Genomic DNA, 18059 nt, shown 5'->3' on the forward strand with positions numbered 1-18059 from the left:
CAGGCAGCGCCCGTCTCGGGCACGCGCGCGCGCGCCCGGCCCGGCCCGGCCCGGCCAGCCCGGCCGGGGTGGCGCGCCGGGGAGGGTCCAAGGCGAGCGCTCCCGCTCCGTGCGCCCCGCGGAGGCTTCCCGGCCCCGCGCCCGTTTTCTCAGGCTTGCTTCGCGGCGGGAAGCATCTTGGCGTGCTGGGCAGCGGGGAAACTACAACTCCCGGCATGCCGCAGCAGGGGCATGGCGGGAGTCGTGGGCTCTGTTTCCCTGCCCGAGCAGGCGCTGGATCGTGACCCTGGACCCGCCGGTCCTGCTTGCGTTCGGGTTTTCTCCAGGCGGCGGGCGGCGGGCCAGGCTGCGGCGAGCTGGGGAGGCGCGGTGGCGGAGGAGCTCCCGGAGCGCCGTTCCGCTCCTGCAGCGCGGAAGGCGCTGGACGGCCGCCTTGCCCGGTGCCGCTTCAGGGAGGGAAGCTGAGCCCGGGCCGGCGGATAGCGTAAGCTGCTGGGATCCAGCCCAGCGTTGCTAAGGAAGGCAAATGCGGCACGAAATCACTGCTTTGCCGCCTCTCGGGGCAGCCTCGGTGCCAGGGGACTGGAGAATGGACGACCCGGCGATGTTTAAAAAGGCAGTCAAGGGGGTTCCAGAAAAAGGCAGGCCAGGGAGCTTAGCGTCCATCCCCGGGAAGTAGGTGGAAGGCATTATGAAAGGCGAAATTCCTAAGCATATGAGAGGAGGCCAAGCCCTGCTCAGAGGCCAAACCTGTCTCCCTCGGAAGGAGAGACCATCTCACTAACCTTCCACAGTATCGCATGTGTGGACAGACACAGAATCACAGGACGGCAGGGCTGGGAAGGGCACCGGGTCCTGCGCTCGCTCTGCTCAGCACAGGACTCCAAGTTGCATCATCCCCTGGTTTCCTTGGACTGCCTTGAGGCTCTTGACCCCCCCCCCCCCCCCAAAGCCTTTCGGGCAAACTTAGTCGTGCAATAAGGCAGGGCTCTCCTGCGGATCTGATTGAAGAATGACAAGCTCAGCGTGGGCGTGTGTGGCAGTTTCTCCCATGGAGGAAGGTCGCCAGTGGGGTCCCACAGCCACCTGTACTGGGGCTGCCAGCTCTTTTCAACCTCCCCGCCAGTGATCTGGAATCGGGCAAGCAGTGAGGTGCCCAAGGCTGCTGAGACATCCAACTCTGTAGGGGAGTTGAAACGAAAAGGGATTGTGAGAAGATCCCGAAGGAGGTCTCCAGAGACAGAGGTGCCACTGTACGACTCTGGTGCACTCGCAGCTGGAGTATTGTGTTCAGTCCTGGGCCTCAAGCACAAGCTGCCGGGCAGGGAGGGAGGAGGCGGCCTCAGCAGGGAGAGGAGGCCCCGGGCGGGCTCCCCAGAGCTGCCCGTGCGCCCCATCTGCGGCTGGGAGACTCGAGGCGAGCCCATTCCTCCTGCAGCGATGGCCAGCAGTCACAAGCGTCCGGCCCAGCCTTCCCCAGATGTGCTGGGCAGCAGGCAGCTCCCAGCACCCCGCGCCAGCCTAGTCTGGAGGAAAGCGGGAGGGGCAGCCACGCGGGGGGCAAAGAGGGCAGCGGGCGAGAGGCCTCCGCAGCTGCCCCAGCGGCCCACGCCCCTGCCTGCTCCTTCCCGCAGAGCCGCCCGTGCCGCCGAAGGGGCAGAAGCGGCTGCAGATCCACCGAGCCCTCACCAGAGACCCCGTGGATGTGGGGAGCCTCCGGGAGGCGGCTCTCGGCCTGGGGGGGCTCCTCACCGATGAGATCCGCAGGAAGGTGTGGCCCAAGCTGCTGGGCGTGAACATCTACAGTGCTCCCCCGAAGCCAGGTACGCCTCCGGGGGCAATGCTGGGGGGGCAGAAAGCGCCTCCCCCGTCAGCCCCCCCCCCCCGCCCTGTTGCTGGTTGCAGCATTCGTCTTGAAGGGGCGGCCTCTCCCGGCCCAGTGCCCTCCGGGCTTGTCAGATTGCCGTTCCCGTCAGGGCCGGCCGGCCGGCCAGTGTCTGCGCATCCTGGGAACTGTAGGCTGGAGCATCCGGAGCTCTCTGGCCTGGGCCCGGGGCGGTTGTGGTCTGCCCCACGCATGTGCGCTCGCCTGGATCCGGGCATGCAGACCCACTGTGGAAAGCCGCTGCCGCTCTCGACGCGGCCCGTGGGAGGGAGCCTCTGCTGCCGGCCTAGGGGCATTGGCGCTTCTTGGCACACGCAGAGGCCACCTGGTGCCATGCCATGCTGGGGGTGCGACCAAGGCGCCGTTCTCTGGGGCAGCTGGCTCCCCGGCTGCAGCTGGCCTGTCTCCGGCACTGTGGGTAGGTGCACCTGACGTCCATCTGCATCAGAGCAAGTGCTCCCAGGCTCGCTTCTGCCCTCGCAGCTGCCTGGCTTCATCGGCCCCCCGGAGAGTCACAGGTGACACCCCAGGAAGGTGTCTTGCCGGGCACCTCCCCCTGCCCACTGCGCTCTCCTCCCTCCCCCAGGCCGGGATGTGCATCAGAACCACAGAGATTATAGTCAGGTCCTCCTGGACGTGCGCCGCTCCGCTCGCCGCTTCCCGCCAGGTGAGGGAAGGGAAAGGAAGGGAAGGGGGAGGGCAGCAGTGTCTCGGGGCCAGGGGAAGGTCCAGAGCAGCACCCGAAAGGGCCCCTCAAAGTGGCCACAGGCCACGACTCCCCTGCGCCTCCCAGTGCAGCCCACGCACCTTTGCCAGCTGCCCCCGTGGCTCCAGGGAGGGCCACACGGCTCCCCTCCCACGGATCTGCCCCACGTGAGTTTCCCTTGGAGCTTCGCTCTGGGATGGCCCGGCAGGCCATGCAGAGCCCCCCACTCCTGACACGCCCCGCGCACCTGCCCGGGATCCAGAGGGGGTCGGATGCACACGTGCCGCTGCCCTGGTCTGATCCTGGCCCGGACTTGCGAGTTCCGGTCCACGCAGAGTTCGTCAGACAAAAGATTGTGCCTCCTTTTATGTTCAGTTCTCCATGGTTTTCCTTTTTATCACATTTGGACAGGTTAATTCCTCAAAGATCTCATTCTGATCACTTGCCGCGAAATTCCATTTAACCCTCTGAGCGACATCTCAGGGTTTATGTCATGCACTTTCTGTCTGTGAAGGTATGCCTGGCCCCACCGCCCGGGCACCGCCTTCCCTGCAAGTGGCCTGCGTCCTGCTCCCCTGATCCTTCGACCTGATTCATTCCCACTGGAGTCTTATTCCTGCCTACTCTGCAAATGCCACCAATAGCTCTCAGGACAAGCGATATTTATTTTTACCTATTTCCATCCCATCTTTGTTCCTGCAAGGAACCCAAGGCGGCCTGCCACTGCCGCTGCTGCCTCCTCCTCCTCCTCCTCCTCCTCCTCCCCCCCCCCCCCCTCCTCCCCCCTTTTGTTTGATTCAACAGCCCAGTCCGCCGGTCAGGCTGAGGGTCACTGAGGCCCCAGGGTCACCCCGCGAGCCCCATGGCCAAGTGGGGACTAGGCGCTCACGAGTCCTGGCCCCTCACCTGCACCGTTCCGCTGCACGGGCTCTTCCAATGCTCGGAGTCCGGAGGTCTCGGGTTCGGTCGCTTGCCTGGCCATGGAGCACACTGGGTGAAGGTCAGCCTAACCTCCCTCACGGGGTTGTTGTTAGGCTGGCCTGGAGCGGAAGAGGCGGCTCCTGCAGGCTGCTTTGCGTTCCCTGCGGGGGAAGCTGCCTAGGCAGCAGGGACGAGGCCCCGAGGCCCCGTCTGCGGCGGGGTGGGCGGCGGGCGCAGCGCCAGGGCCTGGAGGCGCTCCTGACGGCCGGCCCCTCCCTCGCCCGTGCAGGCATGTCCGCGGAGCAGCGCCAGGTGCTTCAGGACCAGCTGGTGGGCGTCATCCTGCAGGTGCTGAGCGCCCACCCCGAGCTGCACTACTACCAGGGGTACCACGACATCGCCGTGACGCTGCTGCTGGTCTCTGGCGAGCGCCCGGCCGTCGCCCTGCTGGAGCGGCTGTCCACCCTGCACCTCAGGTAGGCCGCTGGACCGGGCGGGGGCGGGCCCTGCGGAGCTGCCGGAAGGGGCGGGGGGCGAGGGGGCGTGAGGGGGGGCCTCCGCAGCATCCCCCCAGCATGGTGAGACCCCCCCCCGTTGCAGCGGCCAAAGCCCGCGCAGGCAAAATCCGCCTCCGCAGTACCGCAGCCAGCTTTGCACGCTCCCAAGAGGGCATGGAGGCCACCGGGCCGGCTCACCCGGCACTCGAGAGCCGCCGCTCCCTCGCCGCGGACGCTGAGTGCAGAAGCCGCGTGTTCAGAGGATTGCTCGAAAGTTGAGGAAGGGGCCTGGAGGGCTCGTGGCTGTACTCGGATGGTTTGTAGCCTCCCCAGTGCCCTTCAATCAGCGGAAGAGCACATGAGGTGGCCCTGAACTCCCCCCCCCGGGCTGCTCATGGAGGGGGCTGGCAGATCGCTCCAAAGGACAGGGTGCTGCAAGGGGCCCTCGGACTTGAGGGGGGCTGATTTGCTGGGCTGGGACAGGCCGGCAGTGGAGCAGGGTCTCCTCAGAGAGGATTTGCAGGAGATCAGCCGGAAACGGTGCCTCCAGCGGGTTGGCCCGAGCAACACCAAAGGGCCCTTTCCTCTCCTCAGTCTGCTGAAAGCAAGAATGCCGGGGGTGGGGGCGGGGGGTGGATAGAGCTGTGCCTGGAAGGACTCTGCCAGGGCCGGTGCAGGGAAGCTGACGGCTGGGCCGAAGCTGCCTGGACACGCTGCTCGCGTTGCAGTTCTGCATGCGCCTTCCTGGGCCCCCGTTTTGCACCTGGTTCAGGGCGGGGGATTCTGGCAAGGAACCGCAACAGGCCCCCACCGGCCGGAACAGAGCCCCTTCTCGGCCGGCCAAGGCCGGCCTGCCCTGTCCTGCCCCAACAGGCCGCAGCTGCTCCAGGGCGGCTGTCCTGCAGGGCCCCGCCCCACGTCCCGCTCACCTTCCAGGGACTTCATGGACCCCACCATGGACAGCACCAAGCACATCCTCAACTACCTCATGCCCATCCTGCAGCGGCAGAGCCCGCGGCTCCACGACTTCATGCAGAGGTGGGTGGGGGAGAGCGTGGGGCGCGGTCCGAGGCGGCAGGGCAGGAGGGCAGCTGCGGCGAAACGGGGCGAGGCGTAGGGAGCACGGGGGCGCCTGGCGTGAGGGGCGGAGCTGGCGCTCTACGTTTCGGAGCCTTTTCACTGGTGGCTCCCACTTTGCGCGCAGAGCCGAGGTGGGGACCATTTTCGCCCTGAGCTGGCTGATCACCTGGTTCGGCCACATCCTCTCCAGCTCACATCACATCCTGCGCCTCTACGACTTCTTCCTGGCCTCCCACCCGCTCATGCCCGTCTACTTTGCTGCTGCGGTACGTCGGAGCGGGGCGCCCGTGGCTGGAGCCACGGGGGCACCTGCCCCCCGCCCCTGCCCCCTCTGGGGCTTGCCTGGCACCTGCCCCCCGCCCCTGCCTCCTCTGGGGCTTGCCTGGCACCTGCCCCCCGCCCCTGCCCCCTCTGGGGCTTGCCTGGCACCTGCCCCCCGCCCCTGCCCCCTCTGGGGCTGGCCTGGGCTGCTCGGTGCAGCCGTGTGCCTGCAGCCGGTGCGGAGGCGGCGCTCTCCCCCGGAGCCCGGGGCACCTCCTCCTGGAGCAGCCCCTGGCCCGGAGGGCAGCGTCTCGTGGAGCCTCGGTGCGCACGGAGCGCTGGGCTGGCCGGGCCTCTCGGAGTCCCCTCGCCTGCAGGCAGCAGTGCACGCCCGGCCTCGTGGGCCAGCCGCCTGGAAGAGCCAGGTGCGGGGAAGCTGGCTCAGGCAGCCCTGGGCCGAGGGACGCGGGCCCGGCTCGGGACCCCTTCCGGAGTCCCCCGGGGGGCGAGGAGGGCGGAGCGTAGCCCTGCAGGACCCTTGCCGTGGGGCTCTGGGCGGGGCCGGCCTCACGCCGCGCTCTGCCCGCCCAGGTGGTCCTCCACCGGGAGGAGGAGGTGCTGGCTTGCGACTGCGACATGCCCAGCGTCCACCAGCTGCTCTCCCGCATCCCGCCGGACCTGCCCTACGAGGCCCTCGTCGCCCGGGCCCACCAGCTCTTCCAGCGCCTGCCTCCTGCCGAGCTGGCCAAGCAGGCGGCCCTGCAGCCCCACAAGAGGTGAGCGGGGCCGCCCGGGCCCGGCGGGGAGGGGGCTCGCGGCGGCTGTGCATTTGGAGCATCGACAAGCCAAGGCCCCAGCGGGCGGTGGGGGGGCCCCTGACCCCGGGGTGCGCATGCGCTCGCGCCTCTCCTGCCCCGTCCCGCCCCCGCCCCTTGCCTTGGCCCTTCAGGGGAGGACTCCTCCGCTGTGCTGCTGCAGCCCGCCTGGGCCTGCTCTTGCCCCGGGGCCACAGAAGCACCACTGGCTCAGCCCCTGCAGCCGCCAGAGGCCAGAGCGGCACGCTGAGAGGCACGGGCTGCGCAGGCCTGAGGTGGCCCTGCCCCAGACGGCAGGAGTCCGGTTGCCGGGCTCCAGGCCTCATTCACGCCCCCCTCTGCTCGTTCCCCCTCCAGCGTCAGCATCGGCTCTTTCCCGGAGTTCCAGCAGGCTGCCTCATGCCAGCGCCCGGATGCCGTCCTTCGGGAGCAGCAGCTGCGGGCGGCCCCCAGCCGAGCAGGGGCCGGCGGGCTCCTGCCCCCGGCCGAGCACAGCCCCCTGCTGAAGGCGGCCGTCTGGGGGATCACGGCCACCCTGGGGGCCGCTGCTCTGGCGGTCACGCAGACCGCCCTCGACTGGGCCCCTGAGTTCCTCCTGCAGCTCTTCTAGCGCCGGCCGGAAGGCCTCGTCCGGGGACTCCTGCGCTGGACAAGCGGGCTGCTGAGGGGCCAAGAGGACTCTGGCCTCGCCCGAAGAGCCGGGAGCATCAGGAGGGCAGGGAGTGGCCGAGGCACGGGTGGCCAGTCCCTGCCGCGGAGAGTGAGAACTGCGCGTCCTTGCTCACGGCTCTGGCCTCTTGCCGAGGATCTGAATTTTGGCCTCCAGGCAGAGCTGCTTCTGCCCCAGGAGCTACAGCCACCCCGGGTGCCTGCCCACGGGCCTCCCCGTGCGCCACAAGCCACTGGTGGTTCTCCTGGGCCGAGCCACATGGCCCTGCCCCAGGCTGGCCCACGTGGGCAGCTCACTCGGGGTCCTCTTGGGCTGGGCTAGCGGGAACCGGCGCCACGTGCCAGCGGCCTGCAGCCGGGGGAGCGAGCGGCCTGGGCTGGGCCCTGCCATGCGTGGCGAGGCTGGTGCGGGGACAGGACAGGGCAGGAGCGTGGGGGGCGGGCCGTGGCTGTGGGGGGGCCCTGCTCTGCTAGCGGAAGGCCCAGGGCCCGTCCTGTGGCTGCGTCTCCGGCGCGTCGGGAGGCACACTTCGGCCGAGCGCTGTCCGTGGTTTACAAGAAGGAACGGGGTAACCGGAATCCAGCCACGGCGCCAGCAGGCTCCTCGCTGCCTTGGCCGACTGGAACGGGCATCTGAGCACCCGCCTGGCGCGCTCTGCGTCCGTCCACACGCACTCTGCGTCCCGTGGCTGGGCTCCAGGAGCACCGAGGAGGGAGGGGGCGCTCCCGTGCATGCTGCCGGGATCGCACTTGGGCCGCTGTCAGCGCGCGCTTGCTGTTGCGACCAGAAATCCAAGGTGCGGGGCTTGGCCGGGTCGTGCTGTGTGGCCCTCGCTGGCTGGGTGGGCTCAGAAATGCCAGTGAAAGCCGGTTCAGTCTGTTTATGTACCCCTATTGATGGCCTCGCTATCCAATCTTCATCCAAAGCGGAAGTGCCGGAGTGGCCCTTGTAAACCAGATGGTGGCCCCCTTCCCTTCCCTTCCCTTCCCTTCCCTTCCCTTCCATGCACTGCCGCCTATGAGGCCGCTGGGCAGGCCACGCTCCAGGCCACGCTCCCTGCTAAAGCCGCCCGCCTCTGCTCGGCCCCATCACTCGCCTCGTGGACAAGCAAACCCGGACTCTGTTGGGTCAAGGATGGTTCGTCAAAGCCGGGAGCTCTTTATTACGGAAAATAAACCCCTGAGGTCTGTTGCTGGGTCTGCACGTTGCGTTCACGCGACCTCGCCTCCTCCTCCGCGGAGGCCGCGCAGCCACGGGCAGGGCCTGTGTCGGCGCAGAAGCAAGGGAGGCCCGGGGAGGCCGCTCTGGGGCGCCTTCCGAATGGGGCAGGGCTGTGCCGGGCGCTCCTGGCCCTTTGCTGCACGCAGGAACGTGGCGCTCGGCAGCCCTGCCTGGCCACTGCCGTTCTGTGGCAGACTTTCATGGGGAAACAGAGAGAGGAGAAAGGCCAGCGGAGGCCGGATGGGGCTCCCCTTCCCATTAGCCACACCGACGACACCCTGTCCGGCTAAGGTGCTGGGAGACGCGCAAGAGCCGCCGCGGGCTGCAGTCACACGCAGGCAGGCGTGGTGAGGTTCTGCGAGCGGTTTATTTGCTTCGGCTGCTGGAGGCATTGGCCCCTCTGAGAACGAAGGAGGGAGGCAAGACTGGGATGGGGCGGGCGCAGACACGGCGGGCGCATCCCGGGCGCCTGGGCCGGCCACTGGCCTCTGCCGCCTCTGCACACAAGGCGCTTGCCAGGATCAGCAGAGGGCAGTCCTGCTGCTCTGGGCTCCGCGAAGGAAAGGCAGGATGCGAACAGAGCCAAGGAAATACATGTTGCTCTCCATCGTGCTTCCCACAGTGGGCAGAGGTCATGCAGGCCGGGGGTGCTGGGAGCTGTAGTCCAGCCCATCAGGAGGGAGGCTGGTTGGGGAAGGCTGACCTGGGTGCCCGCTGGCTCGTGGTTGTACTTCACACGTGCTAGGAGAGGGAGAATCATGGGGGGGGCTCTCCCCACGGCCCCCGATCCAGACCCGGGCAGCAGGGCACAGTCCCCTGAGGTATTTCCTGCGAGGGGGTGCTGGGGGGGAGCCACCCGCCGGCCTCGCCTCGCCAGGCTGCCTAGTTGAGGGGCCGGAAGGTGAGCAGAGGGGGCTTCCCGGGCATGAGGACGAAGCTGTAGACGGTCTTGATGTCGGCCTTGGAGACGGTGTCGACCCTGAAGTTCCGCAGGACCTGGGGGGACAAGCACAGTGGCAGCCCCACAGCAGTGGCTGCGGGCCCCTTCCTGCCCCCCACGTTCCCTCAGCAGGTGTCCTCCCTCCCTTGCCCTTGTTCTCGGCCAAAGAGGCCCACGCCCGCCCCCTTTCCCCACGGGGGATGTGCCCCAGCCCGTGGGTCATCTTGGGGCCCTCTCCTACACCCGCCCTGGCTCTGCACACCCTTTCCGGGGTGCGGCACCCAAGACAGGCCCTGGTGTGGCAAGATCTGTGCGGGGCTGGGCCAAGCTTGGCCACTGTCTCATGGATGCTGTTCCGGACGAGCCGCGAGAGGGAGCCAGCCTGTTCCCCGTCTGCTCGGAGCCCCCCGCCCAACAGCCCCGCTCCCCGGCGCCCCCAGCGCGCCCCCGCTGACTCACGTGCATGAGGAAGAGCTGCATCTCGGCCTCCGCCAGCCGCCGCCCGATGCACTGCCGGGCCCCGAAGCCGAAGGCCAGCGCCTTGAAGCCGTTGTCCTGCTTGCCGAGCCAGCGGGTCGGGTCGTAGCGCTCCGGGTTGCGGAACACCACCGGGCTCCGGCCCATGGAGTAGAGGGACACCTGGCACAGGGTCTGCGGGGGAGACGCAGCTCCTGGCGGGCCGACTCACCTGGCAATGCGCCCGCGCCCCCCCGGCATCCCAGCCCCCGGGGTCGATCCTCCGCAAGAGGCCCCGCTGCTCCCAGTCACTCCCGGCACTGCCACACGCGACGGGGCTGCCTGGCTCGGGGTCCCGGGGGGGCAGCTGGGCTGCTAGTTGGGCTGCTCCCCCAACCCACCCCGCCACAGGAGAAGCAAAGCGGGGCTGTCCGTCCGCCCGTGTTCTCCCCCGGTCCCTTTTTCTGTGTCGGTCGTGCCTCCTGGATGGCCTGAGCTCACTGACGGGTTTGGGAGCCCTTTGGGGGCTGAGGCGTGGCATGGAAATATTCCCGAAGGATTGCTCCGTAGACGAAGCTGGGGTCGCTCCTGCACCGACCCTGCAGGGCTGGCCGGTGAGGAGCATTGCACATTGAGGCCAGGCGAGGCGAGGCGGCTCTCGGGCAGGTGGGGGGCCGGGCACTTTCTGCCGCGGGACTGAGCGCATCCCATCAGTCATCGCAAGGCTGGGCCGCGTCCCTGAGCCGAAGGGCAGAGACTCCTTTCCGTCAGAACAGGCACTGTGGTGGGCAAGCCCTCCCCCCGGTCTCTCGCTGAGCCGTTTCCCAGTCCGCAGTGCCTGGGGTGGGTGGGGGTCGAAACAGGGCCCCGGGTGCAAGGCAGACGCCACGAAGCCTCGCCCTCTGCGCGGCAGGAGCTGCGTGTGCCAGGGCACTGCAGCCGGGAGCGCCCTCTGCCCGGGACGCGGGCGGCCAGCCGAGCCAGCCCCGCGCACTCACCCCAGCCGGCACGTGGTAATTCTGGAGCACCATGTCCCGCACGGGGTAGCGCTGCACGGTAATCCCCACGGGATACAGCCTGCGAGAGGAAAAGGCCATCGGGTGAGGGCAGGCTGCTGCTGCCCCTCCTGCTTGCTGAAGGGGGGATCGGGACCACCCGGGCTCCGAGGGTGGCCAAGGAGGCCTCCCATTCCAGGAGAGCTTGACTGAGCGGGCCCCAGCTCCAGTCGGAGGCCGTGCACGTCTGGATGCGGCTCTGGGGAGCTGGATCCGTCCATGCTGCTCGCGCCCTGCAGCTGAGCATGGGCCTCATCCCGGGGGGGGGGGGGGGGCTAAAAGGAGTGGGAGGGCCAGTTCAGGGACAGAAGTGGAGGGCAGCGTCAGGTCCAGGAGGGGCTGGAAACCGCGAAAGGGGCGCTGTCGGGCAGATTGCGGCCAAGCGTCCCGAGAGGGTCTCCTGCGTCCCTTTTCCCCGCACGTGTGTCAGCCTCTTCGGAGGAATGCTCGGTGCGGCAGCCCTCCGGACCAGAGGAGCGGCGACCGCAGCCTCGCACCCCCAGCAGCCGGCGGCCGACACAGTTTAGGAACTTAGTGCCGGGCCGGGAGGGAGGCGGAGCTGGGCGCCCAAGCGAGCTCCGGACCTCAGCCGAAGCGGGCGAAGCGCCGGCGCCGCGGCCTCTGCGCCGCCCACCCCGGGCTCCCCGGGGCTTCCTGCCCGGCCGAGGAAGGCGCTCCAGGTGCCGGCTGGGCTCGGGGCGGGGAGAGGACTGCGAAGGGGAGGCGGCGGCGCCAGCCGGGATGCTCCGAGCCTTCGCGGGCGGGGAGGTGAATAGGATGGCCCGCCTCTGGAAATGGGAAGGCCTGCAGCGCCTGACCCCAAAACCGCCACCTCCCCTCCCCGATTCGGCGTTGTGAAAGGGCTCGTGGGGCCCCGCGCGCGCGCCTGGGCTCCCCCTTCTCCGGCCGGGAGCCAGCCCCCCCCCCCCGCGCCTCGCCCTCGCTTGCCTCAGGGTCTCCTTGATCGCCCCCTTGAGCAGCGGCAGGCCGCTCAGCACCTTGGAGAGCTCCTGGGGCCCGAGCGCGTCGGCGCGGCGGATCTCCTCGCGGACGGCGGCCTGGACCTGCGGGTTGCGGGCCAGCTCGAAGAGGGTGAACAGCAGCGGCATGGCGGTCTGGGGCGGGAGAGGGGCCGGTCAGGGCCGGCAGGGACGCGGGCGCCCACCGGGCACGGGGGGGCGGAACCCACTGCCCCCGCGCCACTCTGGGCCCGCGGAGCTCCCCAGAGAGCCCCTGGGCAGGCGGGGCGGGGGCCGTCGCGCTGCGTGTTGCGCCCCCCTGAATGCACACGAGGTTGCCTGAGCTTGCAAAGGCGCCTCCTGAGGGCAGGAGGGCGACAGGCTTCTGCCCGAGGCTTGGGGCTCACGGGATCCTGGGCAGAGGGAGCGCTTGCGTGCGACGTCGGGGTGGGCATGTCTCGTGGCTGTCTTCACGGCCCCCGTGATTTATATCTCCCCGTCTTGCTGGTGGCCGGACAGTGCAGCCGACAAACAGCCTCAGGATGTGACGAGCCCTCTCAGCCGCTGGAGGGGTCACACTGGGCCTGGGCAGCCACCCACCGGGTGCTCTGAGCGGGACTCAGCCCTCGGCAGGCTTCTCTGCGGGGTGCTCCTGAGCCAGGAGGCCGTGGATGTCCAGCCCAGACAGGTGCCCCAGACTGGGGTCCTCCCGCCGAACTCCGGCGTTCCTCAGGCAGCACGGCTCTTGTGGAGGGGCCGGCCGTGCAGCCTGGCCGGGACCCCGCAAGGCGCTCTGCTCAGGGGGTCCTCCCGGGGCTTCCATGCAGGTCACTGAGGCAGGGCGAGCCCAGATGCGGTCGCTCCCCAGGCAGCCCACTCACCGTCTCCACCCCGCCTGCCGTCAGCTCGATCATGTTGGCCTTGATGCAGTCCAGGGACATCTCCTCCTGCAGCAGCAGCTCGGACATGATCCCGGAGTACTTGCAGGGCTGCGCCACGCAGAACTCCTGGTAGATGTTCTGGATGCATCTGTCAGCTGCGGAAGGAGCAGGAAGCTTGCCCAGGCTCGCCAGGGGACAGCCCTCCTCCCAGCGCCCAAGCGCATCGTGCTGGATGGCCAGGGAACGGGCTGCCCCTGAGTGGGAGGCGCGGGGGCTGCCAGGAGGGGCGGCTGTGCGAGCCCGGGGGGTGGCACACGGGGGCCACGCTGCCCCTTCCCCCTGCAGCAGCTGGCAGGGCCTGTGGGTCTCCCCAAGCGAGCAGATGTGTGCGCGCACATGTGCCTGTGTCTGCGCGGGCCTGCGTAAGAGGCATGGGCCAGACACGCCTCTGGGCTGGGCTGGGCTGAGCATGCCCAGTCGCCCCAAGCCGGCCATGGCTCACGCACTGCTGCCCCTCCCCTCTGGGGGACTTCCGCAAGGTCGTGGGGCAGACAAAGCAGGCCCTCCAAGGGGCCGCTGCCTGCCCGAGCTGAGGCACCCCCACTGGCCCGGGCCTGCTCCTGGTGCCCCCCATCCCAGAGGAGGTTGCAGCCCGGGGTGCCTGGGCCTGGCACTTTGGACTGGCCCCCCGCTTCATGCGCCGAGACCTGGTGTCTTCCAGGCACGTTGGCCTATTGCCCCCCGCCCAGGGCTCCACAGCGGCCCCACCACCCTGCTGCATCCCACGGGAGGGGCAGAGGGCTGCCCCCCCCTCCCCGGCCCTGATCACAGGGCGGCGGCAGGGCTGACCGTGCTTGAAGATGGCATCCCAGGCGGCCACGTGGTCCAGCCAGAGGCCCCTGTGCACCCAGCGCATGACGCCCGGCGGGATGAAGAGCAGCGGGAGGGTGGTCTTCAGCATCGTCTCCACGGCCTCGATGAACTGCTGTGACTCTGGCCTGGGCCTCTCCTCCAGGAGGCCCAGGCGCTCTCCGTACAGGACGTAGCTGCTGGCTGCCGGAGGGGCAGAGGCTGTGAGAGCGGACCCCGGGCAGGGCAGGGGCACGGGCAGGGGCGCCTTCCCCAGCCTGGTGCCCCAGATGTGCTGGACTACAAGGGGAAGGGGCTGCCTGGGCTGGAAAGGGGCCAGCCGAGCTGCGGAGGGAAGCCGCTCCAATGCGCAGGGCTGAAAGAGCTGTTTCGAGGCGGGGAGGGTGCCGAGGGGACGCGGCGATGCTGTCGGGGGAAGTGGGGCAGCCAAGCCCATCTCGGGACTGCCGCTTACCTTCCAGTGTGAAGCGAAACAGGTCGTGGTACAGGTCAACTGTGAGCGAGCCCCGGCTGTTCTTCCGGATCTGCCGGTGCAAGAAGTCCACGAAATCCTCGGCCACGGTGTCCAGGAAGGGCAGGAACTTGCGGGCACCCATGAGACTGATCACCTCCTTGTTGAGGATGAGCCGGTCCGAAAGCCACTTCTCCCCATTTCTGTGTGGCAAAGGACATGCCAGGAGGCCCCGGGCTGCAGGCACCGTGAAGGGGCCCGCGCACTGTGCCTCCCACAGAGCCGCCCCCCCGCCAGCCCCTTCTGGCCACCTTCCCCGCCCCCGCCCTGCTTCGCCGTGAGGCATCCCAGGCGCCCCCGTGAAAGCCTGGGATGTGCCCCCACTGGCCGGACGGATTCAAGCCAGGGACGGATTCAAGCCATGCCTGCTGGCATTTTGGGAGTCCCTGGAGCTCCGCTCTGCCAGAGAGAAAACAGAAGGTGCCCCCCCCACCCCGTGCATCAGTCCGCAGCATTCCCTCCTCTCCCCAGCTCCCAAAGACTTGATTTCCATGTCCCCGGCTGTGCTTGGCAGGGCATGCTGGGAGTTGTAGTCAAACGCTTTGGCGAGCACCGGCCTGGGGGATGGCTGAGGCCAAGGCTTCCTCGACTAACAAGGTGGGGGCTGAATTGCGAACGTGCTCCTTGCCCCTCCATGGCTCCATGTGGTCCCAGAACGCCCCCTCCCCAGGCTGAGAATTGTCCCTGGCCCAGAGCAACCCGCAGGCCGAACCGCGGCCTTCCACATGCAAAGCTCTCCACATGCGTGGGGACTGGGAGTGACGGAGGGGGTGGCCACAGGCGGTCCCCCCCACTTACAGAAGGAAGATGCCGCAGTTCTGGTTCCGCAGTTCGCGGTGGGCAGTCCAGGCATCGATGCCCATCCGACGCGGGAGGGTCCCCTCGGCCCGGAAGAGCTGGGCGGCGTCGTGGGGCAGGAACACGTTGATGCTGTCGTGGGTGCCCAGCTTCTCCCTGCCGACCGGGACGGCGTCAGGAGCTCGCCGCGCGTGGCCCCAGCGGCCCTGGCCCAGCGCCAGGACTGAGGAGGGGCGCGCCGGAGAGCGCTCCTCAGTCGGGAAGAGGGCGGACCCACCCCGAGCCCACACTCTCCCTCCCTCTCGTGCCCTCAAGCAGACCCTCCCCCATGACCTGCCCCCTCAGTTGCAAGGACGCCCCAGTGGGCGCTCTTCCCCCCGCCCCACAGGCTGCCGGCGTGCCTGGTGGGTTAACCCGTCTCCTGCCTCGCGAGGTTGGCCAACACGGTTCGTTGCCACGGGCAACCTGCTACCCAGAACCCATGCGCTGCCACCGCATCACTGTGCCTCATGGACCACCTTGGGATTGCACCACCCAGCATCATGGCTTTCGGGGGCCCTTTCAGGCCCCCAAACTGCTCCAGTGCCTGTGATTTCATGATCAAGGGCTAACCAACCTCAAAGGATGCTACCCCCTCAGGGGAGCTTGTGGGACCCACGCCTGACCCCCGTTACTGCCGTGGTGGCCAGGTGGGGGAGCCGATGACACAGGATTCCTCTCTGGGGGGCCTTTCCTTGGCAGCCAAAGATTTTTCTATTTGCTGCTGACCGTTATGGTTGCGGATGTCATTCACCGAGGCATCATCGGACGGAAGCCCCGGCCTCGGCTCTCCAAGGGCTGCCAAGGACGGGGCCCTGGAAGGCTCTCGTCCTTGGGGTCACGCAAGTCAGAGACGACTCGACAGCACATAGCGACAAGAACACAAGGCAACCTGAGGGCCCCCCCCAAGCCCTCCCAGGCAGCGCTTCCTCAGACAAGCAAACCTATGCTTATTCATTCCAAATGAAAGGAATCTTGAGGAATTCTGCTGCCCTCGATTTTAGCAAAGCATTTCATGAATGTGACCTGAAGATGAAGGAGAAGGATGGTAACTGGGATGCCCCCCAGGCTGCCAGACCCACCCAGGCTGTCCTCCTCACTGCCGGCCCACATGGTGGCGGGGGGGCAAGGCGGAAGGGCTTCTTCTGGGGCTTGGCAGGAGACCCAGCACAGTCCGGGCCCAGCACACTCACTGGAGGAAAACCCCTTCAGCGCCTGAGGCGGGAGCTCAGAGGCGCCCCCCGTCTGCCTCCTGTTGCACCGTGGCTGCCCAAGGACCCCGGGCAGCCCCCCTGCAGGAGTGCCCCTCTGCTCAGCTCTCCCTTGAACCCCCTGCCACCCCACAGACTCCTGCTGGCTCTCAAAGGCTGCCACAGAGAGGAAGGCCAAGATCTCCTCTTGCTGATGCCGGAGTGCAGGAGCCGGAAGGATCAGGCTGAGCTGCGGCAACCCAGGTCCAGGCTGGGCATCAGGAAGAGCTTCCCCAAGTCAGAGCAATGGGGCTGTGGGACCGGCTGCCCGGAGGGGGGGTGCTCTCCCCACTGGGGACATTCAGGCAGAAACTGGGCAGCCCTCTGAGTGGGGTGGTGTGACTGGTGTCCTGCAACAGCAGGGGGTGGACTAGATGGCCTTCGGGACCCCCTCCAGCACTACTATTCCATGATTCGGCTCATCTGCTGTGAATATGCACCCCGGGAGCAAGTCTTGGAGAGAGAGAGGCCACTGCCAGTAGGTAATTCTGCGCCTCACATTTGCTGCAGGCAAGGCCGAGGGATCGTGGCATCATGGATCTCGCAACCAAACCTGCCTCGAGATCCGGTGAGACCCATGACTCAAGTGCAGCCCTTGGGCTGCGGTGCGCTGGGTTCTCTTCCGGGTCTACTCTGCTAGGATGGGGTAAGTTGGCACATATTTGAAATGTTCCTACTGCACTGTCAATCACGTGCATCCGCTTAGGTGTTTCTGCAAGCCGTATCGTGCATGACCGGCCTTTCCGACAGGAAGGGAGGCTGCCCGGGACCCTCTGGCACAGGGGGCTGCCCCTGCTCCTGGCCCAAGCCCCCCCCCCCGTGCCCCCCCCCAGCACAAGCACTCCAGGCTGCTAACACATGCTCCTCGCCCCCGCCAGGGCCCCCCCAGAGAACTGAGCCTTCTGCTGGCTTGTGCGCCGAGGTCTTGCCCAAGCAGGGCTGCCGGCTCCCGAGGGTTCGGTTCTGGACCGCAAAGGTGGCGCTTTCCGCTCCCGGCTCCCTGCCTGGGCATCCAGGGGCAGGAGCGCGTGCAGACACACCCGGCAGGCAGGCGGCTGTGCGGCTCTCCTGGCCGCCTTCATCCATGGATCTCCCAGGGCAAGGCAAGGGATGGGACGGACAGCGGGACCTTCCAGGGCAGAGGCAGCCGAACCGCCCAGCCCCGCGAAGCCCTGCCTAGGCGCTGGGTGCCTGCCCAGCAGAGCCCCCCCCCCCCCGAAGCAGCCTGCGCAGGCCCATCCCCAGCGGGCCCCCTGGGCTCCTGCCTCCAGCAGCAGAAGGTCTGGGCCAGCCCTGCCGACGCTGGAGCTAGGGACTTCCATGCCCCCCACCCCCTGTGAAGGCAAGCGGCGCCTACTGGGAGCCGTGCAGCCCCATGACCGCCGGTGGCCTCCGTCCTTCTCATTACACTCGGGGGAGCGCAAGGCCACCCAGAGCGACCCTCTGCCCATCCGCACAGCCCACACGGACCCCCCGGCCCGCTCAGTGGGCGCAGGGCCGGCGGGAGTGCCGTGTCCGGTGGGGCTATGGCTCGGCCAAGCGGGCAGTGCCGCACGGGGTCGCCAGGGGCTGCTCCACGCTGCAGCGCCTCCGGTGGGGACCCGCTCGGGCAATCCCTGAAGGCAGCATGCGGGGCAGGAGATGGGGCAGCCGCGGAGGGTGGGGGGCTCACCTGTAGATGGGCCCCAGGTTCTGGAAGTTCCTTTGCATGACGTGGTGCAGGTTCTGGAAGCTGTTGCTCCTCCAGAACTGGAAGAGGTTGATCCAGGCGTTGTGGCCGCTGTGCGGAATGGCCTCGAAGGGCAGCACCTTGGAGGCGGCCGGCTGAGTAGCCACCACGGTGGCCGCCGAGCGGCAGGGCTGCCCGGACCAGAGGGTGCGGGAAATGCTGCGGCGAGCCGCCTGGGAGCTCAGCCGGCCATGGGCCCCCATCGCCCCTCCTCTGCCGGGCCACGCAGTGCCCTCCAGCAGCCCCTCGTCAAGGCTCTCTCCTGCAGGGAGCAGCAGCTCTTATACTGCCGCTGGGACCTCCCCCAGCCGAGGGCCGGCACTGGGGCCGCAGAGCAGGCAAGGGGGCAGCTCCCCCCGTGGGGGTGCCAGCTGTGGCGTCCCAGGAGCTCCTCGGCACGGAAGAAAAATGGCCGGTGCAAAGGGCTTCGTAGGCGGCCGCCTGCCAGAGGAGGGGCCCCGGAGCCAGTCTCCCCCGCAAGCGGAAGGCCTGTCCGAGCGCAGGAGCGGTGGCTC

At 68.3% G+C, this 18059-nt stretch overlaps 2 protein-coding genes across 2 annotated transcripts; one reads left to right on the forward strand and one right to left on the reverse strand.

Moving 5' to 3' along the window:
• The first annotated feature begins 231 nt into the window (after positions 1 to 231).
• Positions 232 to 7040, forward strand: LOC123035255 (TBC1 domain family member 20-like). Its single transcript, XM_044453243.1, has 8 exons — positions 232 to 280; positions 1635 to 1823; positions 2472 to 2552; positions 3802 to 3988; positions 4946 to 5047; positions 5214 to 5355; positions 5942 to 6126; positions 6523 to 7040. The coding sequence occupies exons 1-8, from the start codon at positions 232 to 234 to the stop codon at positions 6773 to 6775; spliced, it is 1188 nt and encodes a 395-aa protein (XP_044309178.1). The 3' UTR covers positions 6776 to 7040.
• Positions 7041 to 8938: 1898 nt separating this feature from the next.
• Positions 8939 to 17747, reverse strand: LOC123035256 (cytochrome P450 11B, mitochondrial-like). Its single transcript, XM_044453244.1, has 9 exons — positions 17488 to 17747; positions 14527 to 14682; positions 13672 to 13871; positions 13197 to 13400; positions 12348 to 12502; positions 11456 to 11622; positions 10451 to 10529; positions 9456 to 9647; positions 8939 to 9052 (listed from the first exon to the last, which is right to left on the reverse strand). The coding sequence occupies exons 1-9, from the start codon at positions 17745 to 17747 to the stop codon at positions 8939 to 8941; spliced, it is 1527 nt and encodes a 508-aa protein (XP_044309179.1).
• Between the last annotated feature and the right edge of the window lie 312 nt (positions 17748 to 18059).

This window comes from Varanus komodoensis, unplaced genomic scaffold (genome assembly GCF_004798865.1).
Source record: "Varanus komodoensis strain SLA01 unplaced genomic scaffold, ASM479886v1 scaffold78, whole genome shotgun sequence".
Lineage (NCBI taxonomy): Eukaryota > Metazoa > Chordata > Lepidosauria > Squamata > Varanidae > Varanus > Varanus komodoensis.